Source organism: Chlorocebus sabaeus, chromosome 22, assembly GCF_047675955.1.
Source record: "Chlorocebus sabaeus isolate Y175 chromosome 22, mChlSab1.0.hap1, whole genome shotgun sequence".
Lineage (NCBI taxonomy): Eukaryota > Metazoa > Chordata > Mammalia > Primates > Cercopithecidae > Chlorocebus > Chlorocebus sabaeus.
The window spans coordinates 48,571,024-48,590,591 of record NC_132925.1 but is presented as its reverse complement, the minus strand read 5'-3'; the positions used below and the strand labels follow the sequence as shown (position 1 = coordinate 48,590,591).

The 19,568-nt window shown below is 44.6% G+C and overlaps 1 protein-coding gene across 2 annotated transcripts in view; it reads left to right on the top strand.

Moving 5' to 3' along the window:
- The first annotated feature begins 7,821 nt into the window (after positions 1 to 7,821).
- Positions 7,822 to 19,568, top strand: part of ISY1 (ISY1 splicing factor homolog) — a 34,471-nt gene continuing 22,724 nt past the window's right edge. The window contains exons 1-5 of one of the 2 annotated variants that reach the window (XM_073009814.1): positions 7,822 to 8,325; positions 10,080 to 10,102; positions 10,663 to 10,714; positions 12,292 to 12,357; positions 12,536 to 12,578. In XM_073009814.1, coding sequence (XP_072865915.1) covers positions 8,323 to 8,325; positions 10,080 to 10,102; positions 10,663 to 10,714; positions 12,292 to 12,357; positions 12,536 to 12,578 — 187 coding nt within the window. In that variant the 5' untranslated portion in view covers positions 7,822 to 8,322. The remainder of the gene's footprint in view (positions 8,326 to 10,079; positions 10,103 to 10,662; positions 10,715 to 12,291; positions 12,358 to 12,535; positions 12,579 to 19,568) is intronic. The other variant, XM_007985404.3, reaches the window with a different exon arrangement.

Below are 19,568 nucleotides of genomic sequence, written 5' to 3'. Positions count from 1 at the left end.
GGCCTCCCAAAGTGCTGGGATTACAGGCGTGAGTCACCGCGTCTAGCCTACTTTTTAAAATTTTTTTTTTTTTTTTTTTTTGAGATGGAGTTTCACTCTTGTCGCCCAGGCTGGAGTGCAATGGCGCGATCTCGGCTCACAGCAACCTCCGCCTCCCGGGTTCAAGCGATTCTCCTATCTCAGGCTCCTGAGTAGCTGGGATTACAGGTGCCTGCCAGCACGTCTGGCTAATTCTTATATTTTTAGTAGAGACAGGGTTTCACCATGTTGGCCAGGCTGATCTTGAACTCCTGACCTCAGGTGATCCGCCTGACTTGGCCTCCCAAAGTGCTAGGATTACAGGCATGAGCCACCTTGCCTGGCCCGCCTATTTTATATATATATATATATATATATATATATATTTTTTTTTTTTTTTTTTTTTTGTCGAGGCAGAGTCTTGCTCTGTTGCCCAGGCTGGTCTCAAACTCCTGGGCTCAAGCAGTCCTCCTGCCTCAGCCTCCCAGAATGCTGGGTAGAATGCTATCTCAGATCATTGTGGCGGTAGTTTCTGGTTGTTTGGCTGCTAGGATCCTAGTTTGGGACACAGAAGCTCGTTGCCCAAAGGTATTTCAAACTTGAGCTGCTAGAAGTGGGGCTGAATCCCTTTTCATAACAGTTTTCCTTAGTACATTACTACGTGATGGATGTCTTGATCTCTTTCCAACACATTTTAAACCTACGAGCCCTTTTTTCCGAGAAACAAAGTGTTCGTAAAATCTCTGGTCTGGCCGGGCGCAGTGGCTCATGCCTGTAATCCCAGCACTTTGGGCGGCCAATGCGGGCAGATCACGAGGTCAGGAGATGGAGACCATCTTGGCTAACACGGTGAAACCCCGTCTCTACTAAAAATACAAAAAATTAGCCGAGCATGGTGGCGGGTACCTGTAGTCCCAGCTACTCGGGAGGCTGAGGCAGGAGAATGGTGTGAAGCCGGAACCCGGGAGGTGGAGCTTGCAGTGAGCCAAGATCGCGCCACTGCACTCCAGCCTGGGCTACAGAGTGAGATTCCGTCTCAAAAAAAAAAAAAAAAAAAAAAAAAAATCTCTGGTCTCTGCCTACTATGTATCATTATGACTCATTGGCTCCAATGTTAGACCCTCTATTTAATTGGTGGCATCTGACTATAGCTAACTGGCTATTAGAATATTATTTTTTAACATTAGGCCATAGGGGGTGTTCAGGCCTTTTTTTTTTTTTTTTTTTTGGTAGACGGAGTCTTGCTCTTGTCACCCAGGCTGCAGTTCAATGGTGCGATCTCGGCTCACTGCAACCTCTGCCTCCCAGGTTCAAGTGATTCTCCCACCTCAGCCTCCTGAGTAGCTGGGATTACAGGTACCTGCCACCAAGCCCGGCTAATTTTTGTACTTTTAGTAGAGATGGAGTTTCACCATGTTGGCCAGGCTGGTCTCGAACTCCTAACCTCAGGTGATCCACCCACCTTGGCCTCCCCAAGTGCTGGGATTACAGGAATGAGCCACCACGCCTGGCCCATATAGTTGGTTGTTTTTGTTTTTGTTTTTGAGACGGAGTCTTGCTCTGTTGCCTAGGCTGGAGTGCAGTGGTGTGATCTTGACTCACTTCATGCTCTGCCTCCTGGGTTCACACCATTCTCCTGCCTCAGCCTCCCGAGTAGCTGGGATTACAGGTGGCTGCCACCACGACTGGCTAATTTTTGTATTTTTAGTAGAGACGGGGTTTCACTGTGTTAGCCAGGACTAGTAGTTGTTAATTTAGCAAAATTATAAACTCATTGTCATTTACAAATTATTATTTTATGCTCAAATTGTCACATTCTTGTTTTCTGCTAAGAACAGAATGCTCCAGGATCCATTCAGACTTTTTTTCTTGCTTCAAGAAATCAACAACTGTTAGTTTCCTATTGATGTTATAATTTAGTCACATCTATAAGGTCCTTTTGCATGTACACAGGTTTGGGGGATTAGAATATTTACATCTTTGGGAGGGTACTGTTCTGTCTGGCTTCTGGCCCCCAAAGTTTCACATCCATTTCACATATAAAATGCATGTATTCTATTCCAAATTACCCAAAGTATCAGCCCACTGATACTTTTGTAAAATCTTTGGTAACTGGGGTAGGGGGTGTGGAGTAATATCTCATGTACATCTCATCAGCTCCACCTGAGGATATCCTCAGGCTCAAGCCTTTTCTTACATTTTGTCCTTTTTCTCATAGTCCGAGCTGGCAGTGTTTCTGCTGGTATAAAATTCTCTCAAGAACCTTGTGAGCCTCCTTTGTGTGTCGTGGGAATTAATTCCATTAGACAAACAGGAGGCTCCTCTACAGACAGATGGGATAATCTCATATCTGTTTCTGGTTTCTGCTGAGATAGCTGTGTCAGTTGCCTAGTCTCTTCAAAGAGCCCGCAGTATGAATGAATATTCTGATCTTTTGATTCTTCTGAGGCACTAGAAAAAGGCTGTACAACTGCACCTTTGGCTTTTCCTCCAGAGCACACATTCTTTGCAGTGAATCCCCTAATTTTAGCATCTTTTGCTATATGGAAGGCTGAGAATTTCCCAAATCAAGTACTGGTTCCTTTTGGCTTAATAGTTCTCCCCTCAACTTCTCTTTTCTTTTGCATTTTATATAAGCAGTAGGAAGAAACCAGAAAACCTCCCCAGCTAAATATCCAAGTTCATTGTTTACAAGTTCTGCTCTCCTCATAACTGTAGGACACAATTCAGCTCAGTTTCTCCCACTATTTGAGGACTCCCTTTCCTCCTGTTTCCAGTAGCATGCTCCTCACTTCCTTCTGAGCCCTCACCAGCAGGAATTTTTTTTTTTCCTCGAGATGGAGTCTTGCTCTGTCGCCCAGGCTGGAGTGCAATGGCGCAGTCTCGGCTCACTGCTACCCCTGCCTCCTGGGTTCAAGCGATTCTCCTGCCTCAGCCTCCCGAGTAGCTGGGGTTACAGGCATCCGTCACCACGCCCGGCTAATTTTTGTATTTTTAGTAGAGACGGGGTTTCACCATGTTGGCCAGGCTGGGCTCGAACTCCTGACCTCGTGATCTGCCTGTCTCGGCTTCCCAAAGTGCTGGGATTATAAGTATGAGCCACAGCGCCTGGCCCTCAGCAGTATTGTTAATGTCTATATTTCTATTAACAGTCGTTATGATGATTACATATTCTTTAACACTGTATGTTCTATTACATTTTCCTTTTTTTTAGACAGGGTCTCTCTATCCCAGACTGGGGTGCAGTGGTGCAATCACAGGTCACTGCAGCCTTGACCATCTGTGCTCAAGTAACTTCCCAGTTCAGCCTCCCGAGGAGTTGGGACCACAGACAAGCCACCATGTATGGCTAACTTTTAAATTTTTTTTGTAGCCGGGTGCAGTGGCTCACGCCTGTAATCACAGCACTTTGGGAGGCCGAGGTGGGTGGATCATGAGGTCAGAAGATCCTGGCTAACATGGAGAAACCCTGTCTCTACTAAAAATACAAAAAAATTAGCTGGGTGTGGGGGCGGGCACCTGTAGTCCCAGCTACTCTTGAGGCTCAGGCAGGAGAATGGCGTGAACCCGGGAGGCAGAGTTTGCAGTGAGCTGAGATTGCGCCACTGCACTCCAGCCTGGGCGACTGAGCGAGACTCTGTCTCAAAATAAATAAATAAATAAATAAATAAATAAATAAATAAATAAATAAATAAATAAATTTTGTAGAGATGGGGACTTCCTATGTTGCCCAGGCTGGTCTTGAACTCCTGGGCTCAAACCATCCTCCCACCTCGGCCACCCAAAGTGCTGGGATTATAGGTGTGAGTCATCGCACACTTCCTCTATTGTGCTTTTCATTTCCTTCAGAGTCCTCACTAGCAGAGTTGCTAACCCATACTTCTACTAATAATTAAGGCATTCTAGGCTTTTTCTGTCATCCTCAGAATTCTCCAGCCTCTGCCCAGTGCCCAATTCCAAAGCCACTTCAACACTGTTAGGTATTTGTTAGAGAAGCATCCCACTTGGAGGTACCAAAATCCATATTTCATATTGTTGCTTTAACAACCTACCACAAACTTTGTGGTTTAGAACAGTACCAGTTCTTGATAGTTCTGGAAGTCAGAAATAGGTCTTATGGGACTAAAGGTGTCAGCAGGGCTATTTTCCTTCTGGAGCTCTAGGGAAGAATCTTTTTCCTTGCATTTTCCAGCTTCCAGAGACTTTCTGGATTCTTTGGCTCATGTCCATGTCACTCCAGCATCAACTTCGTCACATCTCCTCTGATTCTGAACTTTGGACCCCATCTTGTGGTTTTTTTTTTGTTTGTTTGTTTTTTGTTTTGAGATGAAGTTTCGCTCTGTTGCACAGGCTGGAATGCAGTGGCGCGATCTCAGCTCACTGCAAGCTCCACTTTCCAGGTTCACGCCATTCTCCTGCCTCTGTCTCCTGAGTAGCTGGGATTACAGGTGCCCGCCACTGCACCCGGCTAATTTTTGTATTTTTTGTAGAGCCAGGGTTTCATCATATTGGTCAGACTGGTCTCAAACTCCTGATCTCAGGTGATCTGCCTGCGTCAGCCTCCCAAAGTGCTGGGATTACAAGTGTGAACAGCCGCGCCCGGCCTCAAATTTTTTATTTTTATTTATTTATTTATTTTTTTGAGGCAGAGTCTCACTCTGTTGCTCAGGCTGGAGTGCAGTGGCGTGATCTCAGTTCACTGCAACCTCCACCTCCTGGGTTCAAGCGATTCTCCTGCCTTTGCCTCCTGAGTAGGTGGGATTACAGGCATTCACCACTGTGTCCAGCTGATTTTTGTATTTTTAGTAGAGATGAGGTTTCACCATGTTGGACAGGCTGGTCTTGAACTAGTGACCTCAGGTGATCCACCCGCCTCAGCCTCCCGAAGTGCTGGGATTACAGGCATTCACCGCTGTGTCCAGCTGATTTTTGTATTTTTAGTAGAGATGAGGTTTCACCATGTTTCACAGGCTGGTCTTGAACTGGTGACCTCAGGTGATCCACCCGCCTCAGCCTCCCGAAGTACTGGGATTATAGGCATTCACCGCTGTGTCCAGCTGATTTTTGTATTTTTAGTAGAGATGAGGTTTCACCATGTTGGACAGGTTGGTCTTGAACTAGTGACCTCAGGTGATCCACCCGGCTCAGTCTCCCAAAGTGCTAGGATTACAGGCATGAGGCACAGCACCAGGTCCTATCTCAAGCTTCTTAACTGCACCTGTTAAATCCCTTTTGCCATGTAAGGTAACATACTAATAGGTTTCAGAGATTAGGATGTGGACATTTTGGGGGGCTGTTTTTCTCCCTGCCATACCTGCTCTCCCGTGAATCCATGTTTAGTGGAGGACAACATTTGAGGCACTTACATGGATGCTAGGGGACATATATATGAATGTTAGGCAAAAGTCCTGCCTGAAGCTGGAAAATATCTTTTTTAGTTTTTTTTCACCCAATTTGATGTATGACATTATTCTATGCCACTTAAAACACATGAACTAATAAAACCAGATTTTTTTTCACCTGTGTGGTTGCTGTTCAGGAATGTAGGCTCAATGTCGTCTCACATCAGCATCTGTATGTGAGATTTTCTCATTTTTGTAACCTGATGTAAATCATAGCAGCTTTGTTGGCCAAATCCAGCCTGCTGACCAGAAGTTTACAACTGCTGCTTTAGGATTAGTGATGTGATCCAATGACGGATCATAGTTGGGATTGGAATCCCAGATGTCTAAACTGTCTCAAATGGTAAGTAGGCATCAACCAGTCAGTCAAGTGGCAGGGGGATAAAGGAAGGGGTGCTACAGGCAAAAGGAGCAGCACGAACAAAGGCAAGATCAGTGGGAGCAGAGAAAGGAAGGCCATTTAGCAGACTGGCAAGATAGGTCTGACTCCTATTTGTTGCAACCCTAAAGAATTGTACATAAATCTTCACATAACTAAATATTTAAGTGGGCTGGAGGCAAGGCCTTATTCTCATCCACCCAATGATGTCACCAAACACTAAATCTTGTCTCCTGAGCTCTTAAGTGGCTGACAGTTCATATTACCTTTTGTCTGACATCCAGCAGGATGTATTTTCTCCAGCATTGCAAGCAAGTCTCAAGACCCATTCTGACTAGGTCAGCTTGGGTCTTAAGTCCGCCAGTCACTATGCCTAAGGAGATGGGATGGATGGAATAGCTTAATCTAGCGCTTGATCTATACTTAAAGCTGGGGATGCAGTTCCCTTCCCTACAACCAGAGGGCTCCCCAAATGGAACTGAGATAAGTGAGTAGGGGGAGCAGATGCTAGGACAACATAGGTAACACCTCTTGAATCCTGTTAATATGTGATCTCTGCATCCTAGAGTCAGGGACTTAATGGATAAAGGTGGTATAGACATGTTGAGAAGGTCTCATTTGAGTGAGGAATGATCCTGCTTGTTTGAGATCAGATATTTAAGGTAAAAGTTAAGCTGCTTGAACAAAAGACCCCCAGATGCAGAGGCCTTAACAAGACATGTTTTTATTTTTCTCATTTTACAGAGCTCAGTGTTGCAGAGCTGGGAGGGGGGGACTCTGGCATCTTCACAATACTTCCATTTCTGAATTCAGGTTGGCTGATCCCATGGACACCTCTCAGTCAGCAGAGAAAGGAAAAGGGCAAGGGATGTGTATTTTTGTCATGGCTTCATCTATGTCACACATCCCTTTGACTCGATTCTCACCGACCATTACAAATCATAAACCAGACAGGTGGGAGGATGGGGTCTGTAGTGGGGCGGTCATATGCCCACTTAAAACTTGTCACATTTCAGGCACGAGATTCTGGTGACTAAGTACTTTTCCTGTCCTGTCTGATCCCGAACCACATGTCAGCTGCTTCTCTCTTTGGCTTGTGCCTGCTGGTTGCTGCTAGGGTGCCCATCACTAATTAGGTCCCGTGGTGGAGGGACTCCCTACAGCTAAGGCACCATGCTTGAAAGGGGAAAGCGGCTGTAACTGAATTTGCTGCGGGCCCTCACCTGAATTCCCCACCACAGCTCCCCTCACTGCTGACACCATGCGGGAGTAACCATCAGAACGTCTCCTACTAGGGACCTCTCCTGTCTTCCTGGTCCTTGTCTAAGGATCCTCTGATCCCAGCAATGTTCTCAGGACACAGTGACAGCACTTCTCCAACCACCCTCCCCGCCTAAGTGGCACTTTTTGCCTGGAACTTAAATTTTTATTTTAAAAGAGGATGACCTCAAGCATCGTCCAGCTCTGAAAGGCCCCGCGATTCCAGCAGACGAGCCAGAAATGGCCCTAAGAAGTGACACGGAAACGTGAAGGAGTTTACGAAGCCCGGCCAGCTCCAACTCCTGCAGGACGCACACTCCAGCTCACACTACGGGAGCTGTCCGGGCCGTAGATCCCTCGTCGCAGTCAGAGATGATGTCCAGTAATTTCCAAAAGGGGACATTTGCTCTCACAGAAGAATCAAGAAGGAAGCCAGTGGGATTAGAGTAGCGGCGATAACTCAGCCTTCCACAAAACGACGCCCAGCGCCGCCTGCTCCCGCACTACCGATAGAGAACGCAAGACATTTCGCACTGCCTGTTTCGAGAGCTAAGACCCGCCGCCCAGGCTGAGTCCGAAAACCTACAGTCTCTCTGGGCAAGCCCGATCCCACATCTGCGTGTGACGGTGCGGCGTGCTGGCGCTACCGGAAGACCGCCTGCCGGAGCGCGCCGGAATTTTCTCTCCCAATCTCCGGCTGGATCTCCCTTTCACTTCCGGTCCCTTTCTTTTACGTTTCCGACAAAACATGAGGCTCTGTGGGCCGTTAGAATCTTCAGTTCCTGCGAGCGTCGGCTTCGTCTGGGAACATCCCGTACGCCCGTTCACTTCCGGTCCCTTTCTTTTACGTTTCCGACAAAACATCAGGCTCTGTGGGCAGTTAGAATCTTCAGTTCCTGCCGGGCGCGGTGGCTCACGCCTGTAATCCCAGCTCTCAGGGAGGCAGAGGCGGGAGGATAGCTTGAGCCCAGGAGTTCGAGACCTGCCTGGGTAATATAGCGAGACCCCGTTCTCCACAAAAAGGAAGAAAAAACAAACAAACAAACAAAAAAAGAATCTTCAGTTCCTGTGAGCGTCGGCTTCGTCTGGGCACGTCCGGTACTCCCTTTCACTTCCGGTCCCTTTCTTTTGCGTTTCCGACAAAACATCAGTGTCTGTGGGCAGTTAGAATCTTCAGTTCCTGTGAGCGTCGGCATCTTTTGGGCCTGTGGAGTTTCTTGGACAGGGGCTGCAGGGCTCCAGGACGGCGCCCTTAGCGACACCATGGTGAGTAGGGTGGGCGGGCAGGCCCGGGCCCGGGCCCCATGGGGCTCTCATGGCGTAGAGGCTCAGGCGTGCAGTGCTGAGGGCTTCAGGTTCTTTGGTGTAACGAGGGGATTCTCTTCCTGCCTCGTTTAGCTGTCGCAAATTGAAAAACTGGAAACTGAGGAGCCGCGTTATCGTCCTGGACAGTGTCTTAATCCCGATGAAGCTCTTTAACCTGAGGGAAACAGACACAGAGAAGCGCTAGGGCCCGCTCCGAGTTACGGTGCATAGTGTGGGCCGGCTGTTTGTCCCTAAATACCACAGAGAAGATTAAGAGCAGTTGTGACTATATGTTTCTGGGATTATTTCATTTATGTCCGTTCTCAGTCTGCTCCATAATATACAAACATCACGAGGGTAGGGTCTTTTCATTATTGCTTCCTTAATGTCTCACACAGAGTCATTGTAGATGTTTAATAACTATTGAAGAAATGAATGGCATAGACAGGAAGTGTTCTATGAGGGTGTGCTCTCTGTGGTCTGGCGTCATTTATTGTTTCTGCATTTCTCCAAGAAGCATTTACGACGTGTAAATATAAGAATGCACGTAGTGCCGGTACAAAAATGTTGATTGGTTACTGTAATATTGGCTACTGTATTGTTTTCATTAAGTGAAGCCCCTGTAAGAAACACGGGGCGTCATGGTTAGGTTATATGAGATATATTGGAAGCCATTGTAGATTGATGAGCACAAGCTCCCAAGAAAGAGAGAAACCAGTGGAATAGAAGTAGCCGTTTCGCGGGAGGCTAAGGCAGGAGAATGGTGTGAACCCACGAGGCGGAGTTTGCGGTGAGCCGAGATCGCGCCGCTGCACTCCAGCCTGGGCGATAGATCGAGACTCCATCTCAGAAAAAAAAAAAAAAAGAAGAGGTAGCCGTTTCTGTGAGAAGGTATGTCCCAAATTACTGCGGTGTTCGCCTATCTACCAAGCATTTGCCAAGTTTGTTTCTGTCAATTGAAGGGGAGAGTCTCAAAGGAGACTTAAATTGAACTCAATTTTGCTGAGTGTCTATAAACCGCATGCTTGTTGTATTTATCTCATGAAGACATCGTGACACCTCTGTGAGATGAGGTATGCACTCTATTGTAAAGGCGGGGAAACTTGAGTTATAGAGAGACTACTTCTCAGAGATGGTAAGTGGAAGAACTGGAAATGTAAGTCCCTGACTTAGCTGGGACTCTTTCTACCTATACAACCCAGAAAACTCGGTCTCTGTCAGACACTGTGTTTCAGGGATAATTGAGTTGACATTTAGTGTGACAGTACTTACATGAAGCTTACTTTACGAAAGGCAGTCTTCAGACTTATTTTCCCCAAATACCACTGGCAGGGAACAGGCAATTGTGATGCTGAGTGTTAAGTGCCATGGTAAGTATAATCCTTGATAGAGGACACCAGCCTAACTGGGAAGAAGGGGGTCACAGAATAATGTTCTGGGTGGTCATGACACAAGTAAAATTTGAAGGAAGAATAATGCGAGTTCGCCAGATACAAGGTGTTAGGGTCAGTGGAGGAGTAAAGATTTTAAGTAGAGGGAGGCGCAGCCTTGGTCACAGGATTTGGACATATTTGATTTTTGTTTATTGTTCATATAGTAGTTCAAGTGGTTTGCTTGTGACTGTATTCTTGTAAAACTTTTCACTAAAAAGTAAATGGCAAGAAAAAAATATATTTTAAACATGGGCATTTTTCTTCTCTTTTCTCTCTTTCCAGGCCCGAAATGCAGAAAAGGCCATGTAAGTATCAATTTTTTGTAACTTAATAACCTCCATGTAACTCTTTTTGTATTTCTTCTTTTTGGTATCTGAGCCTTTTGAGAAGCTGTTTCTTTCTTTACATATGTTAAAAATAGCATTCCTGTTTTTGCCCATTTGTTTTTTCCGTTAATGTGTTTTCTCACAGTTTCCGGAACTTTTACACTGGATGTACATTTGTTCACCGGTGGTTGGTGCAGGAGTTGTGAGAGTGACAGCTAGAGAACACCAGGATGTTAGCCTTTTAACACCTGGATGTATTGCTCGTCACAGTGGTCTGATAAGTAGAGTTTCCCACAGTCCTTATGTGTAGTGTAAGTAAAATATATTCTTGGGTGTTCAGGAATACAAATTGCCTGTTAATCCCTACTCCTGAGAACATGGAAATCCCTAACTACTCTGTGGTTTCTTAATTGCTATATATACATATATATATAAATGACATTAAATACGATCATAAGCAGATCTAACCCATCCAGGAACATGGGTAATGAGAAGTCTGTGTGAACAGGATCTAATGCAGTCTTTTATATCCCTGATAGGACGGCCTTAGCAAGATTTCGCCAGGCTCAGCTGGAAGAGGGAAAAGTGAAGGTTGGTGTAAATCTTCCTCATGAACTGTAAAGTATCAAGAATAAATGCAGACTGGGCGCAGTAGCTCATGCCTGTAATCCCGGTACTTTGGGAGGCTGAGGTGGGTGGATCACTTGAGTTTAGGAGTTTGAGACCAGTCTGGACAACATGGTAAAATCCCTTCTATACAAAAAATACAAGATTAGCCTAGCCAGGCATGGTGGTGCCTGCCTGTAGTCCCAGCTACTGGGGAAGCTAAGGGAGGAGGATCGCTTGAATGCAGGAGTCTTACATTGCAGTGAGCCATGATCATGCCACTGCACTCCAGCCTGGGTGACACCGTGAGAACCTGTCAAAAAAAAAAGCTGGGTGCAGTGGCTCACGCCTGTAATCCCAGCACAGTAGAGGCTGACGGGTGGATCATTCGAGGTCAGGAGTTTCAGACTAGCGTGGCCAACATGGTGAAACCCCGTCTCTACTAAAAATAAAAAAATTAGCTGGGCATGGTGGCAGGCACCTGTAATCCCAGCTCTTGGGAGGCTGAGGCAGGAGAATCACTTGAGCCCTGCAGACGGAGGTTGCAGTGAGCCGAGAGTGCGCCGCTGCACTCCAGGTCAACAGATTTCAAACTTCAAAATTTCCTATTTCTTACCTGTACCTGCTGACGCTCTTGAGAGTCTGTACACTTGAATTCCAGTACCTCCTCATAGCTGAGACAGGGTGATGGATCTGCCTGCTTGTTTTTCAATTTATTCTGTATTATGATGAGTGGGCCCCCCCACCTTTTTTTTTTTTTGAAATGGACTGTCGCTCTGTCGCCCAGGCTGGAGTGCAGTGGTGTGATCTTGGCTCACTGCAACCTCCATCTCCCTGGTTCAAGCAATTCCCCTGCCTCAGCCTCCCAAGTAGCTGGAATTACAGGCGCACACCACCACGCCCAGCTAATTTTTTTGTATTTTTAGTAGAGATGGGGTTTCACCATGTTGGCCAGACTGGTCTCAAACTCCAGGCCTCAGGCAATCTGCCTGCCTCGACCTCCCAAAGTGGGGATTGCTGGGATGAGCCACCATGCCCAGCCTGATGATTGGGTCCTGTATTACTCCAGCTCTAATATTGAATAATAGGGACTGGAGTAAGTAGTGGAGAACAGCTGTAAGCTGAAACTGGTAAATGATTTCATCTCTTAGAGACTCAGCCAAATTAGAGATAATATATACCATTCTTTGGATTTTTTTTTTAAATTTTATATGCACATGTATATGTATACACCCATATTTATGTGTGTTTGTTTTAAACACTGATAGACATTGTTTCTTAAGGTACTATAAATATGCCAAGAAATAGCTATAACCTAGTTTAGCTGTCTCTCTATTGCAGGACAGTTAAGTTCTTTTCAGTACTAAATACAACGCAATGAATGTTTTTCCTAAGGAGAGATTGTAGAATGAGGTTTAAGGCTTAATGAGAATCATCTGGAATGAAAACTTCAAATGTATTTAGGCCATTAGATGATTTAGGCTTAAGGCCTGAATCAGTTGTGAATGTTGTATGAAACTTGTAAATAGTATAATGGAAATGTGTTATTTTTTTCTCCTTAGGAACGAAGACCCTTTCTGGCCTCAGAATGTACAGAGCTGCCCAAAGCTGAGAAGTGGAGACGACAGGTATGTTCTGGTAAATTTGATTTCAGTAGAAGTAACAAGTCTCTCATTTCTTCTTACTATCTAAATGACTATTAAACCAAAAGTCTAAGTATTTTTAAATACTAATTTTCAATTATAGTTTTTCTATACTTTCTAACATATTCAAAACTCATTAAAATGTATTACTTTTTTTTAATAGATCATTGGAGAGATCTCTAAAAAAGTGGCTCAGATTCAGAATGGTGAGCAAACCTGTTCCTTTAAAGTGCTTGATTCTCAAATCCACAGTTAGACTTGAGGACTTCAACACTCCTCTCACAATAATCAGTAGAACAAGTAGATAGTAAATGAGTAAGGACATAGAAGAGCCAATCAATACGATCAGTCAGTTTGATGTAGTTGAAAGTTGTGGAATACTGTACCTCACAACACTGTACCTAACAAAAAAGAATACATGGTTTTTTTGTTTTTTGTGGTTTTTTTTTTTTTTTTTTTTTGCCAGGCTGGAGTGCCGTGGTATGATCTCGGCTTAGTTCAACCTCCGCCTCCTGGGTTCATGCCATTCTCCTGCCTCAGCCTCCCGAATAGCTGGGACTATAGGTGCCTGCCACCGTGCCCGGGTAATTTTTTTGTACTTTTAGTAGAGATAGGGTTTCACTGCTTTAGCCAGGATGGTCTCCGTCTTCTGACCTCGTGATTCGCCCGCCTCGGCCTCCCAAAGTGCTAGGATTACAGGCATGAGCCACGACGCCCGGCCTGATACATGGTCTTTTTTAAGGGCACATGGAACGTTCACCAAAATAAAACATATTTTGGGCTACAGAACAAATGTTAACAAATTTAAAATATTTGAGGCCGGGTGCAGTAGCTCAGGCCTATAATCCCAGCACTTTGGGAGGCCAAGGAGGGAGGATCACCTGAGGGCGGGAGTTTGAGACCAGCCTGACCAACATGGAGAAATGCCATCTCTACTGAAAATACAAAATTAGCTGGGCGTGGTGGTGCATGCCTGTAATCCCAGCTACTTGGGAGGCTGAGGCAGGAGAGTCGCTTGAACCTGGTGGGTGGAGGTTACAGTGAACCGAGATCACACCATTGCACTCTAGCCTCAGCAACAAGAGTGAAACTCTATCTTAAAAAAAAAAAATGAAATTACACAAAGTATTTTCTCTGATTATAACAATAGATTCATATCTGAAAAATTCCTAAATATTTGGAAATTAACACACTTTTAAATAATTCATGTGTCTGAGAGGAAACAGCGAAGAAATTAGAAGATATTTTGAATTTAATTAGAGTGAAAACATAATGTCAAAATTTAGGAGATGAAAAAATTTATGGGATATAGTGCTTAGTTAAAAATATATAGCACTGGCCTGGTGCAGTGGCTCACGCCTATAATCCCAGAAGTTTGGGAGGCTGAGGTGGGTGGATCACGAGGTCAGGAGATAAGAGACTATCCTGGCCAACATGGTGAAACCCTGTTTCTACTAAAAATACAAAAATTAGCTGGGTGTGGTGGCATGTGCCTGTAATCCCAGCTACTCTGGAGGCTGAAGCAGGAGAATCGCTTGAATCCAGGAAGCGGAGGTTGTAGTGAGCCAAGATCGTGCCAATGCACTTCAGGAATCCATCTCAAAACAAACAAAAAATATATATATAGCACTGAAATAATGGAAAGTTATGGAAGTTTTCAAATCAGTGATCTAACCTTCTACCCTACGAAATTAGAAAAGAAGAGGCCGGGCACAGTGTAATCCCAGCACTTTGGGAGGCCAAGATGGGTGGATCACGAGGTCAGGAGATCGAGACCATCCTGGCTAACACGGTGAAACCCCGTCTCTACTAAAAAATACAAAAAATTAGCCGGGCGTGGTGGCGGGCGCCTATAGTCCCAGCTACTCGGGAGGCTGAGGCAGGAGAATGGCATGAACCTGAGAGGCAGAGCTTGCAGTGAGCTGAGATCTGGCCACTGCACTCCAGCCTTGGCGACAGAGCGAGACTCCGTCTCAAAAAAAAAGAAAAGAAGAGCAAATTAAACACAAAGGAAGCAGAAGGAAGGAAATGGTTAAGATAAGAAATCAATTAACATTGAAAACAAGATGAGTAGAGAAAACAGGCCAATAGCTGGTTCTTTGAAAAGATCAATAAAATTGATAAACTTCTAGTCAGACTGACCGAGAAAAAATATACACAAATTAAGAATATTAGAAACCAAATTGGGAATATTACTATAGACTCTGTAGACATTAAAAGGATAATACGGAAATATTACAGACAATTTTATGCCCATAAATTTGACAACTTAGATGAAATAGGTCAATTCCTTAAATTCCTTATAATTCACAAACTGCCAAAGCTCATTTAAGAGGAGTGGTTTTTTTTTTTTTTTTTTTTTTTTTTTTTGAGACGGAGTCTTGCTCTGTCGCCCAGGCCGGAGTGCAGTGGCTAATTCTCGGCTCACTGCAACCTCCACCTCCCTGGATTCAAGTAGTTTCTCCAGCCTCAGCCTCCTGAGTAGCTGGGATTACAGGCACCCTCCATCATACCTGGCTGATTTTTGTAATTTTTTAGTAGAGACGGGGTTTCACCATGTTGGACAGGCTGGTCTTAAATTCCTGACCTCAGGTGATCCACCCTCCTCAGCCTTCCAAAGAGCTAGGATTACAGGTGTGAGCCACTGTGCTTGGCCAAGAAGTAGTTCATTTTTTGTTGTTGTTTTGTTTTCAGATGGAGTCTCGCTCTGTTGCCCAGGCTGGAGAGCAGTGGCATGATCTTGGCTCACCGCAACCTCTGCTCCTGAGTAGCTGGGATACAGGTGCCTGCCACCACGCCCGGCTAATTTTTTGTGTGTTTTTAGTAGAGACAGGGTTTCATCATGTTAGCCAGGGTGGTCTCGATCTCCTGACCTCATGATCCACCTGCCTCAGCCTCCCAAAGTGCTGGGATTACAGGTGTGAGCCACCGCACCTGGCCCTGAAGAAATTTTTGATTGTTACAACTGGAAGGGTGCTACTGGCATATAGTGGGTAGAGGCCAGGGATGTGTTAAGCTTCCTACAAATAATTATCCTAAATAAACCACAGTGTCAATAATTCCACTGTTTAGAGACACAGTTCAAGAAGAAATGGTAAACCTGAGTAGTCCTGTATCTGTTAAAGAAATCAAGGCTGGGCATCGTGGCTCACACCTATAACCACAGCACTTTGGAAAGCTGAGGTGGGTGGATCACCTGAGGTTAGGAGTTCAAGACCAGGCTGGCCAACATGGTGAAACCCCATCTCTATGAAAAATAAAAAAATTAGCCAGGCATGGTGACGTGTGCCTGTAATCCCAGCTACTTGGGAGGCTGTGACAGGAGAATCACTTTAACCCAGGAGACAGAGGTTGCAGTGAGCCAAGATTGGGCCACTGCATTCCAGCCTGGGTGACAGAGTGACAGTCCATCTCAAAAAAAAATAGAAAAAAGATGGAAAGAAATTGAATTCGTTTCTAAATAACTTTCTACAAAGAAAATTCCAGGCCCAGATGGCTTCACTGGTCAGTTCTACTAAATATTTTTTTTTTTTTTTTTTTTTTTTTGAGACGGAGTCTTGCTCTGTCGCCCGGGCTGGAGTGCAGTGGCCGGATTTCAGCTCACTGCAAGCTCCGCCTCCCGGGTTTACGCCATTCTCCTGCCTCAGCCTCCCGAGTAGCCGGGACTACAGGCGCCCGCCACCTCGCCCGGCTAGTTTTTTGTGTTTTTAGTAGAGACGGGGTTTCACCGTATTAGCCAGGATGGTCTCGATCTCCTGACCTCGTGATCCGCCCGTCTCGGCCTCCCAAAGTGCTGGGATTACAGGCTTGAGCCACCGCGCCCGGCAGTTCTACTAAATATTTAAGGAAGAAATAATACCAACTCTACATAGTTTCCTCAAGAAAATGGAAGAAGAGGGAACACTTTTTAACTCATTTTATGAATTTCAGTATTAGTATCATTAGAATTCATTTTATGAATATTTATTATCAGTGTTACCCTCATGCTAAAATCAGAAAAAGATATGGGAAATAACTACTGACCAATATTTCCTATGAATATAGGCAAAATCTTTAATGAAATATTAGCATATCAAACCTAGCAATGTATAAACAGGATAATACATCACAACTAAGTAGGATTTATTCTGGAAAACCATAGTTGATTCAACATTCAAAAATAAGTTAATTCACCATGTCATTCTAAAGAAGAAAAACTGTATGATGATCTAAGTAGATGCAGAAAAAGTATTTGACAAAATTAGACATTTATTCATGATAAGAACTCAGCAAACTGGGAATAAAAGGAAACTTTACCTTGATAAAGCACTTCTTTTTTTTTTTTCTTTTTTTTTTCTGAGGTGGTGTTTTGCTCTTGTCACCCATGCCGGAGCGCAGTGGTGCAAACTCAGCTCAATGTAACCTCCGCCTCTCAGGTTCAATTGATTCTCTTGCCTCAGCCTCCCGAGTAGCTGGGAGTACAGGCGCCAGCCGCCACGCCTAGCTAATTTTTGTATTTTCAGTAGAGACAGGGTTTCACCATGTTGGCAAGGCTGGTCTCGAATTCCCAACCTCAGGTGATCCACCCACCTTGGCCTCCCTAAGTGCTGGGATTATAGGCATGAGCCACCACACCCAGCCCTGCTAAAGTCTTCTAATAAGAAACCCATAGTCTAAACTATTTAATGGTGAAGGATTGAATGCTTTCCTCCTAAGATCAGGAATAAGGCAAAGACATCCATTCTCACCACTATATTCAGCATGATGCTGGAAATCCTAGCTAGTACAGTAAAGTTAGAAAAGGAAATAAAAGGCATAAGGTAAAGAAAAGTAATAAAAATAAACTGTAAATTTAGAAAGTAATAAATAAAACTGTCTTTATTGTAATGTAGAAAATCCTATATAATTTTCTTTGTTATTTGAGATGGAGTTTCGCTCTGTCACCCAGGCTGGAGTGCAGTGGCGTAGTCTCAGCTCACTGCAACCTCTGCCCCCTGGGTTCAAGCAATTCTCCTGCCTCAGCCTCCTGAGTAGCTGGGCCTACAGGCATGTGCCACAATGCCTGGCTAATTTTTGTATTTTTAGTAGAGATGGCGTTTCGCCATGTTGGTCAGCCTGGTCTCGAACTCCCAACCTCAGGTGATCTGCCTGCCTCTGCCTCTCAAAGTACTGGGATTACAGGCATAAGCCACCACGCCCAGCCTAAAATCTTACATAATTTTGTATGTAGAAAATCCCAAGGAACCTACAGAAAGAATTCTAAAATGGATAAGTGAGTTTATCAAGTTCACAGAAAAGAAGTTCAGTATACAGAATTATATATATATACACACACATACACACATACACATATATATATAATTTTTTTTTTTTTTTTTTGAGACAGAGTCTTGCTCTGTCTCCCATGCTGGAGTGCAGTGGCCCAGTCTCGGCTCACTGCAACCTCTGCGTCCCAGGTTCAAGCTATTCTGCCTCAGCCTCTCGAGTAACTGGGACTACAGGCATCCACCGCCATACCTGGCTGATTTTTGTATTTTTAGTAGAGACAGGGTTTCACCATGTTGGCTAGGCTGGTCTGGAACTTCTGGGCTCAATTGATCTGCCTGCTTCAGCCTCCCAAAGTGCTGGGATTACAGGTGTGAGCTACCATGCTCAGCTTCAAAGTTATATTTTTATATACTAACATTGAACAGCTGGAAATACAACATTTTTAAAAAATTATTATTATTATTATTTTGAGATGGAGTCTCACTCTGTCCCCCAGGCTGGAGTGCAGCTCACTGCAAGCTCTATCTCCCAGGTTCACGCCATTCTCCTGCCTCAGCCTCTCGAGTAGCTGGGACTACAGGTGCCCGCCACCATGCCCAGCTAATTTTTTGTATTTATAGTAGAGACAAGGTTTCACCGTGTTAGCCAGAATGGTCTGGATCTCCTGACCTTGTGATCCACCTGCCTCGGCCTCCCTGGGATTACAGGCATGAGCCACCGCACCTGGCCATACTTAGGTATAAATCTAACAAAATACAGTCAGGATCTGTATGCTGAAAACTAGGATGCAATGATTAAAGAAACCAAAGAAGACCTGAATGAATGGAGAAATATACTGTGCTCTTGTGTGAGAAGACTTAACACAGTAAAGATGTTGATTCTTTCTGTCTTCAAATATATCACAATCAAAATTCTAACAGGATTTTTTGTTTAGATTGATATTCTGTGTCTGAAATTTAATTGGAAAGGCGAACTACAATAGCCAAAACTATTTTGAAAAGGAACAAAATTGGAGCATTCATTCCACCTGATTTCAAGATGTAATAGAAAGCTCCAGCTTCCAGGTAATGTGGTATTGGTGAAAGGATAGGGCACATAGACCAAGGAAACAGAGTTAGAAGTCCAGTAGAAGTCCAGAAATAGAGCCACACATAAATGGTCAGTTGACTTTTTTTTTTTTTTTTTCAATAGAGACAGAGCCTTTCTGTGTCACCCAGGCTGGAGTCCAGTGGTGCAGTCATAGCTCACTGCAGCATCCACCTCCTGGGCTCAAGTGATCCTTTTGCCTCAACCTCTCATGTAGCTGAGACTGCAGATGCATGCCACCATGCCTGGCTAATTTTTTTCTTTCTTTTTTTTTTTTGAGATGGAGTCTTGCTGTGTTGCCCAGGCTGGAGTGCAGTGGCACGATCTCGGCTCACTGCAAGCTCTGCCTCCAGGGTTTAAGCGATTCTCCTGCTTCAGCCTCCTGAGTAGCTGGGACTACAAATGCATGCCACCATGCCTGGCTAATTTTTTTCTTTCTTTTTTTTTTTTTGAGATGGAGTCTTGCTCTGTTGCCCAGGCTGGAGTGCAGTGGCACAATCTCGGCTCACTGCAAGCTCTGCCTCCAGGGTTTAAGCGATTCTCCTGCCTCAGCCTCCCGAGTAGCTGGGACTACAAATGCATGCCACCATGCATGGCAGATTTTTTTTTGTGTGTGTGTGTATATATATATATATATATATATATTTTTTTTTTTTTTTTTTTTTTTTTTTTTTTTAAGTGGAGACGGGGTTTCACTGTGTTAGCCAGGATGGTCTCCATCTCCTGACCTGATCTGCACACCTTGGCCTCCCAAAGTGCTGGGATTACAGGTGTGAGCTGCTGTGCCTGGCAGGCCTGGCTAATTTTTTTTTTTTTTGAGATGGAGTTTCGTTCTTGTTGCCCAGGCTGGAGTGCAGTGGCGT